At 38.6% G+C, this 20,756-nt stretch overlaps 1 protein-coding gene across 1 annotated transcript in view; it reads right to left on the minus strand.

Moving 5' to 3' along the window:
• The window catches only part of taf6 (TAF6 RNA polymerase II, TATA box binding protein (TBP)-associated factor), a 61,286-nt gene that overhangs the window by 32,142 nt on the left and 8,388 nt on the right, over positions 1-20,756 (minus strand). Inside the window, exons 3-8 of the mRNA XM_039662322.2 lie at positions 20,005-20,091; positions 19,763-19,916; positions 17,726-17,782; positions 12,470-12,589; positions 8,387-8,502; positions 8,058-8,135 (exon numbers count right to left, since the gene is read on the minus strand). Coding sequence (XP_039518256.2) covers positions 8,058-8,135; positions 8,387-8,502; positions 12,470-12,589; positions 17,726-17,782; positions 19,763-19,916; positions 20,005-20,091 — 612 coding nt within the window. The remainder of the gene's footprint in view (positions 1-8,057; positions 8,136-8,386; positions 8,503-12,469; positions 12,590-17,725; positions 17,783-19,762; positions 19,917-20,004; positions 20,092-20,756) is intronic.

A 20,756-nucleotide genomic window follows, 5' to 3' on the forward strand; every position in this document is an offset into this window, starting at 1 on the left:
ACATATTCGGTTTTGATGAGAGAGAGAAAAAACTATACGAGTGCGGTTTAGAGCCCGTAACCTCTGACACGCTTGGCAAAAGATCTACAGAACTCAAACATAAGATCTGCGGATCGATGCATTTATTTACGGGTTGAGCAGAGTGGCTGCACAGTTTGACCAGCGGTCGGCAAGAACTTGCAATAACTATTTATCAGACCGGCCCTCGCAGCCTCGAAACCATAGAAACACTACCGGACCACCGGTAAAAGTCCCGACTCACCCGATTGCCACTCCGCCCCTGCACGACATTAAAAAATATTTAGCTTATATATATGAATCGATTTTTGGAATTCTATGAATCGATTCTGAATCGGTAAAGATTGAATCGCGATTCAAATGTGAATCGATTTTTTTGCACACCCCTACTAACAGTGCGAGGACCCTCTTGAAACTGTTAGGGTTATTAGGGCCCGAGCACTAACAGTGCGAGGACCCTATTGTAACTGTTAGGGTTATTAGGGCCCGAGCACTAACAGTGCGAGGACCCTCTTGAAACTGTTAGGGTTATTTTTTTTTAGGGCCCGAGCACTAACGGTGCGAGGACCCTATTGAAACTGTTAGGGTTATTAGGGCCCAAGCCCTGAAAGGGCGAAGGCCCTATTGTTTTCCTTGGGATTATTTTTCTTTAGTATTATTATTATTATTATAATTAGGGCCCAAGCCCTGAAAGGGCGAAGGCCCTATTGTTTTCCTAAGGATTATTTATTATTATTATTTTGTAACCTTTTGGGCATTTTGGGGGCCCTTAACGTGCTCGAAAACTCTTGAAACTTTGCACATGGGTCAGAACCCGCGGCCATCAGAGCCGGGCTGAAGCTGGTACCCGGGCGTGGCAGGGCGGCTCGTCAGCGCCCCCTGGAACGGGGTCCGAACACTTGGTCCATAACTCAAACACGTTTGTATATAATTATATGAAACTCGGTGCACATGTTGATCTCATAGTTTCATCTATACCTCGCGCTTTTACTTTTTACCCCAGCCCAACAGGAAGTCGGCTATTGAGGTTTGTTTGTAAAACGCTCGCAATGGAATGTTAAATACTCCTCCTAGAGCTTTGATCCAAATTCGACAAAACTCGGTCAGCATGAAGTCAAGACATTGAGGATGAAAGTTTGCAAGGGGATTTTTGATATCTCGAACAGTTTGGCCGTGGCAAGGAAACGAAATAATGACGAGAAACGTGAACCAGGAAGTGTGTTATAACTTCAGCATACATTAACTGATCTTGATGAAACTTCAGCAGTGTGTTCGCTGTAAGAGGACGATCACATGGATGTGACTATTGTGAGTCAAAGTTATAGCGCCACCAACTGGCAGCAGGAAGTGTGTCACTTTCAAAATGCTTTGATATCACCCTTTTATTTTTACCCGATTTGCTTCAAACGTCATCTGTATAATGTAAACATACGGCAGATGTAGACCTGTGAATGGATTCTTGATATCTTTGAAACTGTTGCCGTGGCGACGCATCAAACGTTACCATTCTTTTAGGATGCTTTTGAGACCCTTAGCATGCTTGAAATTGCATGAAACTCGACAGACACATCACATTTATTAGCCAGTAGACATGTGCAAAGTTTCAGAAACGGGCGTGGTGAGGGCTCAGTAGCGCCACCTTTTGACAAAAGTGGGGTTGTTAGTTTTAACTAGAGTTACAAAAACTGGTATGTATATTGTACTCCTCGAGCCGGACAACTTTCTAATTTACACTTATTAGCTAGGACCCACAGAAAGTCAGATATGTTTGTTTGAATGTGGCCTTGCTCAATCTGAGCCTACATCTCTGTCTTTGCCTGTCTGTGTGTGTGTGAGTGTGCAGGGGGAGGGGGCTTAACCATTTCACTGCTGTGTGTATGGCCTGCATAAAGAAAATACATTTCTCAAGCCTGGTATTTTTTAAATAAGTTTTTATTTTTATTTTTTATAAGTAAAGACATATAACTAGTTTAATTGTAGTGCATTGACAATAGTTTTATATAATTAGTTTATTAATCAGATTAATTTGGTCAATAAACTTGGTCTGAAAATTTGGTCCATAAATCAAACACACTTGCATGTAATAATATGAAACTTGGTACACATATAGATCTCATCGTTTCATATATAGCCTACTTCACACTCTTACTTTTTACCCCAGCCCAACAGGAAGTCGGCTATTTAGGGTTGTGTTTAAAACACATGCAATGGAATTTAAAGTAATGCTCCTAGAGCACTGAACCAAATTCGACAAAACTCGATCAGCGTGAAGTCAAGACATTAAGGATGAAAAGGTGACAAGGGATTTTTGATATCTCGAACGGTTTGGCCGTGGCGAGGAAACGAAATTATGGCGAGAAACATGAAACAGGATGTGTGTTATAACTTCAGCATACATTAACTGATCTTGATGAAACTTCAGCAGTGTTTTCGCTGTAAGAGACCGATCACATGGATGTGACTATTGTGAGTCAAAATTATAGCGCCACCAACTGGCAGCAGGAAGTGTGTCACTTTCAAAATGCTTTGAAACCACTCTCTTATTTTTAACCGATTTGCTTCAAACTTCATCTGTATGATGTAAATACACGGCAGATGTAGACCTGTGAATGAATTTTTGATATCTTTGATACTGTTGCCGTGGCAACGAATCAAACTTTAACATTCTTTTTTGATGCTTTTGGGACTCTTAGCATGCTTGAAATTGCTTGAAACTCAACAGATACATCACATTTATTAGCCAGTAGACATGTGCAACTATGGCAAAAGATTAAAGTAATGTCTAAAAAGTAAACACTAAAAGCCTCATATCTTCTAAAAATGTAATTATACATCATTTGTTTCTAAATTAAATTATACAAATATTATAACTTCCCCAATTTTTCCTTTTTTTCATTTAAGAATTATGTTTACGTTCAAAAACAGCCAGAATTGTTGTAAAATTCATAAAAAAATAATAATCTGAGTCATACGTAGTGCTATACTGCCCTCTTGTGTTCAATATCAGGTAGGCCTATTGTGTATATTCCCACCGGTTAATCAACGTGTGACTCCGCTGGGACTTGGGAGCTTTTAAATCGCTTACTTAAAACCGAAAGTCGAAATACGGATGTCCGCACAAGACATTAATGGTGTGGAGTAGAGCGAGCATTTTAAATAAATTCCTATTAAGTAGGATTGAACTAAACAGAAAGAATGTTCACTCTGTTCTGCTGGTTCCTCGCTGGTGGATCATATGATTACTTTGTCATAATCTATGACAAAAATGCTATTATAAACCATATTAATAATAGATAATACACATTGCTCTTATTTTTGAAAAATACATTCATGAAAAACAAGATAACAAAAATCATAAAAAAATATAGCCATGGCTGCTATAAATGTTTGAAATGCATAGGACAGATGTTTAATGACGCAGCAACATATAGTTGAAAGGCTATTAATAATCGGTCATTACGTCACTGCATTATGATATTACGGCTCCAATACGGTGCAGCACAAAGCACTTATGTGCATCCCGAGCGGAGAATGATGTGCTTGAAGCCACATGAAATTACAGCGCAGTGAGTCCGTATTGAAAAGTTCAAAGCACAAAGGAAATACATATTTATGAACAGTGTATTATACATTATCTATCTATGCAATAGTTTATTGAGCCTTTTCTTTTAAAGGTTTTAAATTTCAGTTACTGTGTGCGTGAAGAACAATTATAGTGCTCTGACTCTAGTGTTGTGATCTAACCGACAGCGTCCGACACCCGGTAGAAAGTAACACGGTTAAGTTACAGTCCAGCAAGAAAAAGTTTCTTCATTCGAAAATATAGACCTTTAGACCTTTATCTTAAAGATCCAGTATAATAGGATTAACATTCAATCATCTTGAAGATCGTTTCATCATTGACTGTAACCGAATGTGACGTGCTGTTTGAATGCTGAATGGAGAATGACTGACAGGCGCAGAGAGGGAAAAGTTTGTGTTCTTGAATTTAATGACTTAAATATTAATTTCTATATCACATAATAGCTTCAGAACACTAATAATACAGTACACAAAAACTTTATGGTACTTTAGAAAGTTTTTGTGCCTTTGTGCCTAACATAGAATAGTATATATGCACAATATAGAATTTGAATCAGCCTCGTCAAAGATGGCAGTGTCAGAGCCGATACCGATCCTGAGTATCTAATCGGCGCACTTCTTTTCAACAGTCAAATTGAAATTGAAATTGCTTGAAACTCAACAGATACATCACATTTATTAGCCAGTAGACATGTGCAAAGTTTCAGAAACGGGCATAGTGCAAGGACTAAATAGCGCCACCTTTTGACAAAAGTGGGGTTGTTAGTTTTATCTACAGTTACAAAAATCGCTATATACATTGTACTCCTCAAGCCGGACAACTTTCTAATACATAGTCATTAGCTCGGACCAAGAGGAAGTCAGATATTTTGGTTTGAATATGGTGAGCCTCTCTCTGAGCCTACGTCCCTGTATGGCAAGCCCTTTTAACATTTAAAAGCTAAGTTTGCCTGTCCGGAATTAACATTGTAGATATTAACAACGTCTTTCTGTCTATTCGTAATTACATTTTGGATAGTTTGTATTATAATTTAAGATATCTGTAACATAATTGTGACTAGTCGAACTGACAGAGTATGGCAAGCCGTTTTAACATTTAATCATAAAAGGGCCAAAGCCTTCGGCACCGCCACCCGGGTGCATTTAGGTAACTAAAGGAACCGGGGTTGCGGTGCCACCGGCTTGGGCCCGCCATCGCTGCTCGCAGCTATATATATATTTTTTTTTTCTTTTTTCTGCAAAGTAAGCGCCATTTTCGGGGCCGCAACATGCTCAAAAACTCACCAAATTTGGCACGCATGTCAGGACTGGTGAAAAATTTCGTATTTTGTGGGTTTCACGGATGGGCGTGGCAAAACGGCACGCTAGCGCCACCTAGAAAATTGGAAAAAATTAGCCCCTCGTCCATGTTCAACCTATATGCACAAAATTTGGTGGGGACGTGTATCATATCAAGATGCACAAAAAAGCCTCAAGAACCCATACCCCTCAACTCGACAGGAAGTCCGCCATTTTGAATTTGGCGGCCATTTTTGGACGATTTACACACTCCGTACTTTAACGAACTCCTCCTAGGGATTTAGTCGGATCGACTTCAAATTTCTGCTGTGCCTTCTAAAGGCATTGACGATGTAAAGTTGTGCTATCTGCGCGTTTTCGTCGATGGGCGTGTCCGTGGCGTCGAAGATTCGCCATGAAACAGGAAGTTATAGTAACTTGGCTGTAAATGCCCAGATCTGCACGAAATTTTACACATTTGACAAGAGTCCCGTCCTGAACAAATCTACATGCCGACATTCACCCACAGTCATAGCGCCACCTGCTGGCAACAGGAAGTGAACTTTAACGAAGCAGCTCCCGCCGCTTGTTTGACCGATATGTACGAAATTTCTGTGGTACATCTACCATGACCAGACGCACAAAAAAGCCTCAAGAAGCCATACCCCAAACTCGACAGGAAGTCCGCCATTTTGAATTTGGCGACCGATTTGGGACGATTTACACACTCCGTACTTTAACGAACTCCTCCTAGGGATTTAGTGGGATCAACTTCAAATTTCTGCTGTACCTTCTAAAGGCATTGACGATGTAAAGCTGTGCTATCTGCGCGTTTTCGTAAATGGGTGTGACCGTGGCGTCGATGATTCGCCATGAAACAGGAAGTTGTAGTAACTTGGCTGTAAATGCTCAGATCTGCACAAAATTTTACACATTTGACAAGAGTCCCGCCCTGAACAAATCTACATGCCGATATTCACCCACAGTCATAGCGCCATCTGCTGGCAACAGGAAGTGACCTTTAATGAAGCAGCCCCCGCCGCTTGTTTGACCGACATGTACGAAATTTCTGTGGTGCATCTACCATGACCAGACGCACAAAAAAGCCTCAAGAACTCATACCCTAAACTCGACAGGAAGTCCGCCATTTTGAATTGGGCCAACCATTTGGGAAGATTTACACACTCCGTACTTTAACGAACTCCTCCTAGGGATTTAGTCGGATCAACTTCAAATTTCTGCTGTACCTTCTAAAGGCATTGACGATGTAAAGTTGTGCTATCTGCGCGTTTTCGTCGATGGGTGTGTCCGTGGCGTCGATGATTCGCCATGAAACAGGAAGTTGTAGTAACTTGGCTGTAAATGCCCAGATTCGCACGAAATTTAACACGTTTGACAAGAGTCCCGCCCTGAACAAATCTACATGCCGACATTCACCCACAGTCATAGCGCCACCTCCTGGCAACAGGAAGTGACCTTTAACGAAGCAACGTAGCAAATGCACATCCGCACTGGCTGAGCTGCAGAAAATGCAACACGGCTGCCTCAGACCCCGACGTGCTACAGGTTCGAGGGCCCGCCCATCGCTGCTTGCAGCTTTAATTTTTGTTTTTTGTTTTTGTTTTAAGAGTTTATGTATGGAAGCTTGATTTCAATCTTTGAATTAAATTGAAAAAAGTAGCACAAATAAATACAATAGAATAAAGACACAAATTAAGAGACATTTTGGGGTAGTTTTTTGGGTATGTCAGAAATACTACAGAAACTGAATAAAGTAATCCAATGTAAAATAACACTGGATAGTCTTTTTAGTCCAAACTGAATCAAATAAAAAGGCTTTTAATTCTGATTGCTTACAATTAATACTATATTCTGTTGTTATGACAACAGAATTAATGACTGACACAAATGGCTGCGTTCACTTAAAGAACTAGTGCGCGCATCCATACTGTTTCAATAACTTTCTGTCACACGCGTTTAATGCTAATTTAAGACATTACCGACTGTCTTTACGAGGTTACTCACCAAGACCAGAGTTTTGACATAATGTCGCGTGTTTTAACTGTTAAAGTGATATAATCCAGGGACAAAACGTTTGTTTCTGGCGAGCTGTTTGTGAGGCAGATTTAGGCTGTACTGTGCACGCAGTGAAAGACATCTCTGAGAGTGCGCGAGCATGGGATGGTTTAACATTGCTTGTAAAACACAAAAAGACGTGAAAATGATAAACGTTAGCTACGATCATAGGTTACGATGCAATGCTGGCCCGATTCTTAAGTGAATATTCCGTCATGTCCCGACTCCTGAACGCATGTGTGTATCGACAGCTGCAGCGCTTGGCGCTTGCCTAGTGCAGAGAGACGAGAAGATGCAGCACCGCGTCCGCAAGCCCTTTATATGGAAAAAATCGATTCGTGGCCGTTGAGAATCGATTTTGAATCGAACACATTTTAAAAAACGATTAATCGAAAAATCGATTTTTTTGCCCAGCCCTACTACATACTGGCAGTTGAAATGAAGCTCCGTAATACACAATACGTTGAAACAACGTTGAAAAGCATCAGAAGCGAGTAGAACAAAAATGTCGGAGAGATTAGAACTCTTTTTCTGCTTGCGTCTGGAGTTTAGGAGAGCAGAGAGCATTGACCAGCCAACGATTTGCCATCATGGAATTTTCTGGCTGTATGTGAATGAGCTGGGTGAGGGAAAACGACCACAATATTTAATTATACATTTTAATTGTATAAACTACCCTAATAACGTTAGAAAAATCATGAAAATAAAAAAAATGACATGACAACTTGTCATTATAAAATCATTATTTACTTTTTTGTTATGTTTTACTTTCAAATATGTTTTGCTTTTAAAACTGTGCTTTAATGCGAGTATAGGCCTACACAAATATAAGTTAACACTTTGCGGAGTATGTTTTTATGTCTCCACTGTTCGATCGCACCCGCGTGTCTCTTCTAACACATACTCAGTTCGTTCGCGCCCTTGTTTCTGCGGACCAGAACTAACACTTAAATCAGACAAAGAAAAAGTGATCTGTTTTTATGCGTATGTTTGCATTAAAGGGCTAAAAGTCTGACATGTCTCCTATTTTATTGGTTATAGCCATTTTACACTGGCTAATAAAGCAGTTGTACTAGATATAAGTGGTTTATGAATGTACTCACGCCCTCGGAGATGAAGGTACTAAACCTTGGCAGCATCTGGTACAGGCCAGGGTCTGTTGCTATGCTCTGCAGTGCCTCCTGGTCGCATCATTACAGCAACATTTATACAACATGTGGAAGTAAAGACGTTTCAATGTTTGTTTTAGGTGGTGTTTTGTCAAACTTGCTTGTTTATCATTATGCAAAAAGATATTCAAAATACAGCTAAATATCACAGAGATAAACATTTTAGGGAAATAATGCAAAATACAGTTTAATGGCTGATAAATTCTCGCTTTAACCACCATTTAGAAAAAAATTATTTTGGAGTGAACACTGCACACACATACCGCTCTTTTGGCTTCACAAGATCCCACACAGGCTTCAGTGATCTCTTTATAATACAGTTGCTGTTCCACAGAGAGCTCGTGTGTGCTACGCGGCTTCATCCGCATCTTCTCCTTTCCTGAAACACCATGAGAATGATGCGATTAAGATTGGAAAATCAGTAGAATAAAATTAACTAAAACATCAGATGTACAATTGCTATCAAAATCATTCAACCCCACAGAGACTAACAATTTATAAAATGTAAGCTTTTCTAGAGATCCAGAGATTTAAAAAAATATATAAAGCACTTATGTGGCATATTAATAGTTATGATTACTATATATAATGTAATATTTTTTGTCTTTTTTATAATGCAGCTATGTCATAATTATTCAACATTGCTGTTTTTAAATCACTTAAATCAAGTATGGTAGGGTACACAAATGTGTAAAACCAAAACTAAGATTTTGGGAACCCTATTAGACCACTTTATTAGCTTTAGTTGTAACAAATGCATACATTTAGCTCATGCATGTGCTGAAGTTAATTGGCAAATATGGCAAAAGACAAAAGCTATGAGAGCTATGAAGAGCACTAAAAGTTACAAGAGACACAGTTGGTAGCATCGTTTGTAAGTTTAAAATGTATGGTATCATAGCAAACCTTCCAGGACATGGAAGAAAAAAGACAATTTCATCGAGGGGAATAAGAAGCAGCTGAGGAAAAAAAACCCCAACTATTTAATTGCCAAAGACTTGCTAGATGACTTGATAAAAGGAGGGATTATTCCTTATTCCTTATTATTGTCCCTGTCCGTCTCTTTTCTATATTATGCATCTGTGGTGTGTTTTATTATATATTGTACATTAATTAACTACTATTATATTATACATCATCTACGTGCTTGTTTGTAAAAAGTTTGTGAATTAGTTTGTAAAAAGTTTGTGAATTAGGCTATTGAGAATGAGGAGTTGACGTCATTTTACAGAGCCCCTCCCCTCTCCGCCATGTTGGTAGGATTCCCACGGCAAAACAGTATTGTTTGTGTGTGTTTTTAGCTCGGTAGTAGAGGAGTTTCTTGCAATACCGCACTGTTTTACCATGCCTGGAAGTAATTGATGCGTTAAAAACTCCTCCAGTAACTCACACGATACATATGGAAAACATAGGAACAATGGAATTAAGTTTTTGGGGTTACCGAAATTGACACAGCAGGGAGAGTCTGATCTAACGAGGAGACGCCGGATTGCTAGGTTTGCTGATGCCTTTAGGCTTTAGTATACGATTTTCACTGTTTGCTGTGCCTTAATGAACATATGCAAAAGTGTTGTTTGAGTGCCTTGTTCATTACTTTTTTATTTCATTGAAATAAATGTTTGAAACAACTTGATATGGCCTAACAATATCTATTGAGAACTGAAATATATAGGCTATTTGGACAACATAAGTTTCATGGACAACATAAGTAATAATAATAAAATAATAATAATACTGTTATTAGTGCAAAAGAACAAATATATTGATGGTGCTTCTCCAAATACAGCCGTTTTGCACTTTGTGTGAGTTTGTTCTTGTAAGGTCCCTTTTCTTTCACCTTATCTTTTAGCATTGCTTTACTTTCTTCCTTTTTTTCTCATATTCTTAGATCCGTCTCTGTCCTGCCAAAATAATAACCAGGGGCGTTGCCCCTGGCAACCGATAGCGTCTCCTACCATCATGGCCGACCGGCTCAGACCCCGCCCAAATCGGCACGTGACTCCTCATTCTCAATTCAATACGGTGACAATTCACGTGACTAAAGAACGAACTCAAACCCGAAGGACTCAGGACTCAAAGGACTCAAACCCGAAGACTCAAATGAACTAATCATTCCTCTTTCCGGTGGTCTGACAGCATAAGCTTAATGGGACTGCCAGGAAGAACGAAAGACTAGGACCCGCAGAACCCGAACTCGAGAGATGAACTAATCATTTCTCTTTCCGGTATTGACAGCATAGGCTCTATGGGACTGACAGGAAGAACTCGCCCCGAACCCGAACTCGAGACTCGAGAGATGAACTAATCATTTCTTTTTCCAGTACAGATTCAGAATCCATATGTTGCGCAATGCGCATGCGCGGGTAACACAACATGAACGAATCACTCCCTGAGACAACTCGGTAGTCCTGAGTCATATTAAAGGTTCGTTCAAAATGAACGAATCGTTCATGAACGACACATCACTAGTGTACATACCATGTGTCCTACACTTGCAGTCATGTTTAAATACCAATCAAGCATCGATTAACTATGTTATCGATTTTTTTATTCATTAAAAAAAAACTGTTCATTCAAAAGCACTGTGTTACAAAGTGGCGTTGCTGTAATGAGCTCAGTCTGTCAGTGGCACAACTTGCAGCTACAATGTCAGTGAGGGACAGAAAAAGCCAAAAAAAGGTTAACTGCATAAATGTAGTCTATCTTTTTCCCCACAAAAATAGTGCATTTCATTGTTGCTTATCGGTGTAGAGCTGCCGACCATGCATAGCATAACATAGCAGAAAATTGAGTGGCCATCTCTGCAGTGGTATTATTTTGTTATTCGTTGATTTGTCCCTCAATTTGTCCATTCATTTGAGATTACATTTCTATTTAGATTCATTTTAGACGCTTATTTATCTTCCGCTTTCGTGTAGCTTAATGGCGGGGGCTTGTTTACCCGCGTTGCTATGCGCGCACAGGAGTAAAAGTCCCGGATGTCCGACCTTGACAATGCTGAACTCTCTCCCCTCAGCCACCAGGCCGTCAAGAAGATGACAACCCCCACCCCCAATGATGTCCTTGCACTAACATATCATTTGCACACTTTGATGCTGCTATGACTGAACTGTCCTTACACTACAATGTCATTTCCACACATCAGAAGCTGCTTTCAATGAACTGTCTTTGCACTACTATGAAATTTGCACACTTCTGATGTTCGCTACGACCAAAACTGTCTCGCACTATCATGTCACTTGCGGACTTAAAGGGTTAGTTCACCCAAAAATGAAAATTAAGTCATGCTGTACCAACCCCGTAAGACCTTCGTTCTTCTTCGGAACACAAATGAAGATATTTTTGATTAAATTTGAGAGCTGTATAACTACCACATTGGCTCCTAAGGGACTGCCTCTTGACGGCCCAGAAAGTCAATGAAGAAAATGTTTAAATATCCCAAGTGACTACCGTGGCTCAACTATATGTTTATCAAGCGACGAGAATACTTTTTGTGCGAAAAAACAAACAAAAATAACGAGTTTATTCGACTATTCCTTTTCTTCCTTGTAGGCCAGAAACGAATTTTAAATGTCTATTTATTGATGTCCATACATAGTGATAGTATATGTTTAACTTTAGTCTAGGTTTAACTACATGTTTAATATACGTAAATTTAGTTTCTTTGTCTGTCTTCACCGTGGGATAGAGGGAAACGTAATTTCGATTGCTTGTATGTCTGGAGCATGTGAAAAATCGACAATAAAGCTGACTAATGACTAACTAAAAAAATGACTAATCAGCAGTATGTCTGGCACAAAAAAGGCATGGTTTATGATCAGAGACAAACACAATTATTAAGGTCAAACATAGTGGTGCGAAAATTTTGACCATGTGACCAGCGTAATGGATTCTTTGAAGTATCAGGATATTTTGTGGCCTGCACAGTCTCCAGATTCAAATTCCCTTGAAAATCTTTGGTGAGATTTGAGTGCGGGAACCAAAGAAAATCGGGGAGCTGGAAGCTTTTGAACAAATAATGTTTCTAATAGCATAATATGTGCGTCAGATGTTTATTTTAGGTTATAAAGAGTAAAGAATTCCCTACAAAATTAGATTTTGGGGGTTGAATAATTTTGTATATGGATGTTTACAGCCATATTTGATACATATTAGATTTTTTTATTTTAACTCAACCTAACATTCTCAGAATCACACATATACGTATTAATAACTTACTATTTATGGTTAACTGATGCTTTACCTGAAGTGTTTCATACAAATCACTAGAATGTATTGCAGGGCAGGGGGGGGGGTTCAATCATTTTGATTGCAACCATACCATTTTAACTCAACTAATTTCTGACCTTTGACTTCAGCAGAGGTTGCACCCTGACCCTTGGACTGGATAGAGCCTTCCTCTTCCTGTCCAGGTTTGACAGCTTTGAGTGGCTCTGTAGACTCTGCCTTCTGCTGCTCTTTAGGGGCTGAGTAGGATAAAGAAATCACAAAATTATATCATGTATTTTTAAAGTAATAAACCAGAAATGGGACACTAGTGCAGTACTGCAAACTTGCACAGTATATACGGTCTAATGCTCAAATAGTGTGTAAGATAATACTAGTTAATAGGAATAGTATTAACTAGTTACCAGTATGTATGTATTTAAAGGGGAAATGAAACAGTCAATCAAGTTTACATGATTTGCAAGATGGATTTCCACTATAATCAAAAATTATATAAGAATCATGACAAATGTAAACATATAAAAGAAAAAAAGAAAAAACTTTATCTCTTTCGCCGCCAGGGCGTCGCCTTTGTGCAGTATTCTAACATGTGACGTCACAGGGTTGGTTGGTTTCAGTTTAACAGGCTCTGGGCAGTGAAAATCGCGACATCAAACTGTGCTTACACAAGTGTTTTGACCGCAAACGATTAATGTTAGGTACATTCATTAGACAAAAAGACGACGTGTAATGTTATATGTTAAAGGGCACCTATTATGGAAAATTTACTTTTACATGGTGTTTGAACATAAATGTGTGTTGGCAGTGTGTGAGCAAAACCACCCTAGAACGATAAAAATCCACCCAGTGTTTTTTTTACAATCTCAATAAATCATATCCACTGTCTCAGAACGAGCTATTCTAAGATTCAGCTCTTTGTGACGTAGAAAGTGAGAAAGGGGTTTGATTGACAGTGTGGTTGTGGCATAGACCCCGCCCTCGGTGATCTGTACACACCATCCTCCATTGTTTCAACTACAGCCGGTAATATCTCTTGGAATCATAAGTGTTCTGTCGTGGGTTAATCCTGTTGTTGTGGCTTAAAAGTTAATCCTCAAGTGTGGATCGTCGTCTACTGTTTGCGATCCACCGACACATCCAGTAACAGTAAGTGTATTTTATGAATTTTGAGCAAATAACTTAGTCTGTTCAGTCGATGTCAGCTAATTCAACAACAAATGCGTCTAAAGTTGTTGTCGTTGTCGTCCTAGGATGTCTGTTTATATAATTTAAACCTTGTTTGTATAGTCTGTAACCATACGTTTAAAAAAAAATATATATATATATATATATATATATATATATATATATATACAGGGCCTGAAATTAACACCCGACCACCTGCCAAATGCGGGTGAATTTTGCTATTGGCGGGTAACACTGTCAATCTACCTGCCACATTGGCAGGTAGCCAATGAGATTTGAGTGATTCATTAGGATTTTTACTTTTCAACTAAGTCCGCCATTGCGTTTGACTTTAGCTAAAATGTGGCGGCACATTACTGGGGTAAAGAGGCCAGCTGAAACAAATGACCAACAAAAAGACGAGGATGAGAAAAAGAAGACATTTTAATACAAAGTGGACAATTGGCGGCAATGGCAAGGTTCGTGAGCGGCTGATTTATGACAGCGACTGTTGTTTCGTAACGTTCATGCGATCAGAAAGAAGATGAGGCTCTTTTTCTGACTACGTGTGCGAGTATTAAACTGTTGGTGAGATGGGATGAGATAATGTAGCGCGTCGCTGTTGTAGGTTAAAGTACAATGACAGTTGCACAGATGTGTGTGCGTGTGCAACTGTGCATGTTGGGAGTTGGGTACCGGTGAGAAAATGTCCGGTACCCGGTAATTTTATCAGTAATAACAGTATTAATTTAGTTCATATTTAACCGTTCTTGAATGCTGTAACTAAAAGCTGTTAAGAGTAAGACCTGTCTACGTGAATAAATCCGCCATCAACACAGCCGCGTGTGATTTGTTTACGAGCTGCGGTGGGTCTATCTGTTGAGTATATACTATATTATAGCCTATACTATATATGTTGTGTGTCTGTCAAAATCAATGAATAAAAAGATTTTTTTTTAATGTATGTTATTAGAGTTATTATTACTTGACAGCACTTAAATGTGTATTCTTACAAGTTAAAGAACAATATTGTGAAATTCCCGGGGTTTTTTTTTTACGTTTATGAGGCAAAAAAAAAAAAAAGGCTGGTAAAAAGTCTCTGTGGCAGGTGAATTTTTAAATCCACCTGCCACAGTGGCCGGTGGCCGAAAAAATTAACTTCAGGCCCTGTATATATATATATACAGTATATATATATATATATATTAGGGCTGGGTAATAAATATCGATTTCTCGATATTAATCGTTTCTCATTTTTACGAACCTATATCGATTCTTAAGTCTCAATAATCGATTAGTCATCCTGTTTCATTTGAATGAATGGGACATTGTATCGCGGCTGCGCGCATTCAAAAAATCGCAATAATCTTTGTCCTTTGTTACTATTGATATGAAACAAAGTCTCAATTTTCAAATTACGTCCATTTTCTTTAGAAATTCAAAAACATAAATAGAGTTTTGGCGCTGTGGCGTGAGATCGCTCTGGCGCAGCTCTAGAGAAGCAGCAGCGCTGATCTCTCTTCCGGGTTAATAATACCAGTCACAGCGCGAAATAAACATGAAGGAGCATCTGAAAGTCTGTTAAAAAATAGAGTACAACTTATTGAAATCCGTATCATATCACATTCATTTGCTCAATCAGCGTTTCAACCGTGGAAAGACGTCAGTTAAACAGCTTGTAATCAATGTCTTGTCATGTATCGTCATATTTACCTCAGAAGACCCACATCAACTCGTTAGTCAGATAGAAAAAAATAACTCCAGAGAGGAGCATTTTGCTAAATATATACACTATATTACATATGCATTATAATCTTAAAGTTCTTCAATATTTAATGCATATGTTAATAAATAAGGCAAGTTTTTATGACAGCCACCATTTAAATGTTTATATTTCATATAATCTTCTTATTATAAAAATAAATAAAAGTGTAATTTAAGTGATACATTCATTATTACCTTCATATTTGAATAAATCTGGCAAGTTTTTATGACAGCCACCATTTAAATGTTTATATTTCATATAATCTTCTTATTATAAAAATAAATAAAAGTGTAATTTAAGTGATTCATTCATTATTACCTTCCTATTAGGCTAATGAAGCCTAGTAGGCTACAACAAGTCTCCCATAGTTTACAGCATTAGTTAAGAGATTTAATTCCCTTGAGAAAAATTGCCATTTATTGTAACTGATATCCAAAATAATCGATATTGAATCGAATCGTAATCGAAATCGAATCGAATTGAAAGCTTGTGAATCGAAATCGAATCGAATTGTGAAATTTGTCTCAATACCCAGCCCTAATATATATATATATATATATATATATATATATATATATATATATATATATATTTAAAGCTATTGTATTAAAAACTGCATATGTTGTTGTCCTGTAAGTTAGCCATCTTCTCACATTTGCCACAGAAGCACCTGTATGACAAGCTAAACATGACGCAACAGGTCCCTCGTATAAATGTATTTCGCTTGTACATAGCAAACTTTATCACAGTATGTGTATGTAGTTTCAAAAAAGCCAGCGTTAACGCCAGCGTTAGTGTTTGTGTATGTCTGTGTGTGTGTGTGTGTGTGTTGCATATCCATAATTGCAAATGGGATGCGATTACAACTCTATACATAAATGTATCAAATAGGTCCAGTAGGTCCATTCTCATTTGTGTTTATTCTGCCGGAGTCTCTTCGTACTATTTATATATTCCGATTCAAACGTATGCTGAATGACATTCAAAACAGCGCGTCTCTCAGCCAGTCTGCTTAGAGTGACTGCCGATAGGTATCAAGTTACGCCCTCATCCAAAGGCAGGGCGGGGATATGCAGCTCATTTGCATTAAGGTGGTATACCTCCAAAACAGCTCATTTTTAAAGAGGCCCCAAAATGACATTTTCAAATGGTTATAATAAATTAACTGTGGGGTATTTTGAGCTGAAACTTCACAAATACATTCTGGGGACACCTGAGACCAATATTACATCTTGTAAAAAGGGGCATAATAGGTGCCCTTTAACAAACTGCACATAAAAACATTGTTCGCGATGTCTGCCATCATATTCCCGTCTCGTCAACACCATGTAAGTTTGCATGTATTTGTTAAAGGGGAAATGAAACGTCCATGTTTTTGCACTGGTAGTGCTAATAGCTACATATATTAGGGAAAAGTGTCTCTGCTCTGACATTCTTCAGGGAAAGCATTGCCGCTTCCAACCTATAGTCTATGCTTCAAACACGTCTAACTTACCTCCCGGGCACAGCATGGTAAACGTGCTCACCGGTGATGCATAATTGACCACGCAATAAATGCTCAAGATCAACCTGTGACAGCAGATGGACTCTGACACGGTGGGCATCGCAGTACAACAGCCACACTGACACCTGGTAGCGTTACAAACCCGCTCTATCTTCATCCCAAACCACCACCGGCTGTTCTACATAGCAACGTAACTTACATGGTGTTGACCAGACGGGAATATGATGGCAGACATCGTGAACAATGTTTCTATGTGCAGTTTGTTAACATATAACATTACACGTCATCTTTTTGTCTAATGACAGTACCTAACATTAATCGTTCGCGGTCAAAACACTTTTGTCGCGATTTTCACTGTCCAGAGCCTGTTAAACTGAAACCAACCAACCCCGTGAAGCCACATGTTAGAATACTGCACAATGCCGGCGAAAGAGATAAAGTTTTTTTCTTTTATATGTTTACATTTGTCATGGTTCTTATATAATTTTTGATTATAGTGGAAATCCATCTTGTAAATCATGTAAACTTGATTGACTGTTTCATTTCCCCTTTAAGTTATTATGATATTCAACAATATAATTGATCTGACTACACTCACTGACACTATATGATGGGAACTGAACTGAGCTGGACGATGACATCACTGTTTTCTGCAGAGCTGTTTTATAGCCCAATTGAATTGATTTAACAATTGATGATCTCTACAATGGAACCGAATCAACACTGAACTGACTTCAGCTTTTTAGAGCTGCTTTACAGGTGCATTGAAATCATTGAATCATTATTTTTCTGTTGATCACTGAACACAGCATACATTTATATTGAAATAATAGTGTGGATTTAATATAAGCTTTATCTTTTTTGCAGTACAATAATCCAAACATATTCCCTTACTCTATACTGACATAATGCAAAAGAAAGAAAGGGCAGAAAAACTCTTACCTGGAGGTGGGTTCTCTGGTATTGCAGGCTGGACACCATCAATGCTTAACCAGTGAGCTGAAAGACAGAGACAACAGGCTTTTTTCTTCTTCTTCTTTTTCTTTTTTTTTTTTCCTAATGTGGGAAACAACTGCTGCGTCCCAATTCGCATACTATCTGTCCTAAATAGTATTCGAAAATAGAATTAGTACGTCCCAAATCGTAGTATGTTGAAATGAGTGTTTCAAAGATAACCGGATGGTCTACTACTTTTTCCGGCCAGAATCCGAAATGTAGATCTATGCACACTCTAACGGCTGATATTGCCCACAAACCATTGCGCGTTGGACGAGGATTCGGTTAGAACTACAAACACGAGTAAAAAGTGTTAAAAAACTACAGACACGTAGTCGATACAGAGGTAGGAAATAAAATTAGATAGAATGGAGGATTTTAACTGTGACAAGATGACAGGGCAGTTTACGGTGACAGGCTGCACGCAGCACGCGACAGAGCTGTCCGTTAAAGATGATGTGATAGTATGTCCCAAAGCTTGCCTACTCTTTTGCGAGTCCCCGCGGTTGTGTAGAGAGGTTTAGATAAAGAGCTTTGAGTGATTAATTATCAGTATCTAACCTGACGAAAATGAATTTATTCAATGCTGTCCACATTATATTGCATTTGCAGCAGCATTGTGAACTTCTGTAAAGACACGTTTAGCCATTACGTTTTAAATGCATCATTATATTCAAATTGCAAACACGAGGAGAGCATGAAAGACCCACAACTGGCAGATGAACATGCTCTCCGAAACGGTAGGAAATAAAATTAGATAGAATAGAGGATTTTAACTGTGACAAGATGACAGGGCAGTTTACGGTGACAGGCTGCACGCAGCACGCGACAGAGCTGTCCATTAAAGATGACGTGATAGTATGTCCCAAAGCTTGCCTACTCTTTTGCTACACACTCAAAAGTATGTACTTTTTCCTCACAAAAAGAGTACATACTTTTAGGGCGTAGTATAAGTAAGCGAATTGGGACGCAGCAAATGTAATTCACAGACAACAAACGTAGCATGCAAATAGCATTCCTCACACAAAGCACATTGGAGACTTGACTCGCAATTGATTCAGTCTGATGTTAGCAAGCTAATGATACAATGCTCATTATAAACACTTGAAATAAACAAAAGTAAACAGCACAATAAATAATGGGCTATATAGTCTATTTTTAATTAGATATTAAGCATTTAATTTAAAATATATATATTATTTAATTCCACTCATCTACTATCTTGAAACCTTTTTTTTCTTAAAACCTTAGTTCACTTACAATGCATTCTGGGAAGGATACATTTGATGCTATCTTAGTATTTAGCAAAAACAAGGTATTCTAAAAGGCAATAAGGCCAGCAGCCATATCACCCTGTAGCCCAAGACTGGTTGCCCACTGAAGCTAAGCAGGGCTGAGCCTGGTTAGTACCTGTATGGGAGAGCTTCTGAGAAAGTGAGGTTGCTGCTGGAAGAGGTGTTAGTGACACCAGCAGGTGGTGCTCACCCTGTGGTCTGTGTGGGTCCTAATGCCCCAGTATAGTAATGGGGATACTATACTGTCAAAGAGCACCGTCGACGTTAAACCGAGGTCCTGACTCTCTGTGGTCATTAAAAATCCCAGGCATCCTGGCCAAATTTGCCCAGTGGCCTCTGTCCATCATGGCCTCCTAATCATCCCCATATATACCAATTGGCTTCATCACTGTCTCCTCTCCACCAGTAAGCTGGTGTGTGGTGAGCGTTCTGGCGCAATATGGCAGCCGTCGCATCATCCAGGTGGATGCTGCACACTGGTGGTGGTTGAGGAGATTCCCCTCTCTATGTAAAGCGCATTGAGTGCCGAGAAAAGCGCTATATAAATATAATGTATTATTATTAATAAAACGTATGCGGTTCCATTTGGGACAGTGTCTATAATGATGTATATGCCAAGTAAGCAACTCACTAGGTTTGGTATAGAGTTGCGTCTTATAGTTTCATATGAGGAATGCTTGTTAATTACCTTTGAGTGAAACATCAAGAGGAACTCGAGGGAGGGGTGTGTTGATGATGTCACTAAGATCCACTTCCTTTTCTTCATAAAAATGCAATTCTCTGCCACCTCCACTGGCAAAGCGGAATGGGATGAACTCTTGAGACTGGAATCCATATAGCGGCTAAAGGAGACAAGTACAATTAAAGAAAAACTTGCTTTACATAGGAAAAATAATTTGTAAAGGGTACTGAATGTTGTGGTTTTCTTACCTCCACGTTTTTTAGTTTAAGAGCATGGTCAATGTCACCAGTCAGAAGTTTGCGTCTCTTCCCATGGTGCATGAACTTTAGTGCATCCTGTGGGATATATCACATCAGCACTTAAACAACACCTTCAGCTTTTCTGTGTACAAAGCTCAAATGGAAATGAATGCAAATTGCTGCAAACAATTATTATAACCAGCAATCATATGATTATTTATTTATTTATTTATTGTATGTGGGGGGGTAATTTTTGAATGGGGGGGGGGGGTAATCAATTAAAAAACTAATCTAATTAATTGCATACTCTGTGATTAATCAATCTAAATTAATCGCATACATAATTTTTGCAGTGAAAGTATTTTATTTATTTCAATTCAAACGAATCAATGAATAGTCAGTATTAGTGACATTTAAAGTTAAAAAAAAACTTTTATTATTATTTTCACTGTTCAAATAATGCCCATAACAATCAACAATATGACTTATAATACAATATGGCTAATAATAATAATATGCTGAAGAAATAAATTCGAAAAATGTTTTTTTTTTTTCACTGTACAAGGCATCTCAGGCCACAGTTATAACCAAGAGGACACAGTGAATAAATGAACACTCCCCTCACTGTCAACACTCTTGTATGTGCCATGAAAAAACTAGAGACCAAAAGTTTAACATAGTGGAATATTAATTCCAGGGCTATTTTGTGCAATTGATCACAAACGTTCAATAAAAAATAGCCCCTTTTACCATATTTCACA

The sequence above is a fragment of the Pimephales promelas genome, chromosome 4 (assembly GCF_988280905.1).
Source record: "Pimephales promelas chromosome 4, fPimPro1.hap1.1, whole genome shotgun sequence".
Classification (NCBI taxonomy): domain Eukaryota; kingdom Metazoa; phylum Chordata; class Actinopteri; order Cypriniformes; family Leuciscidae; genus Pimephales; species Pimephales promelas.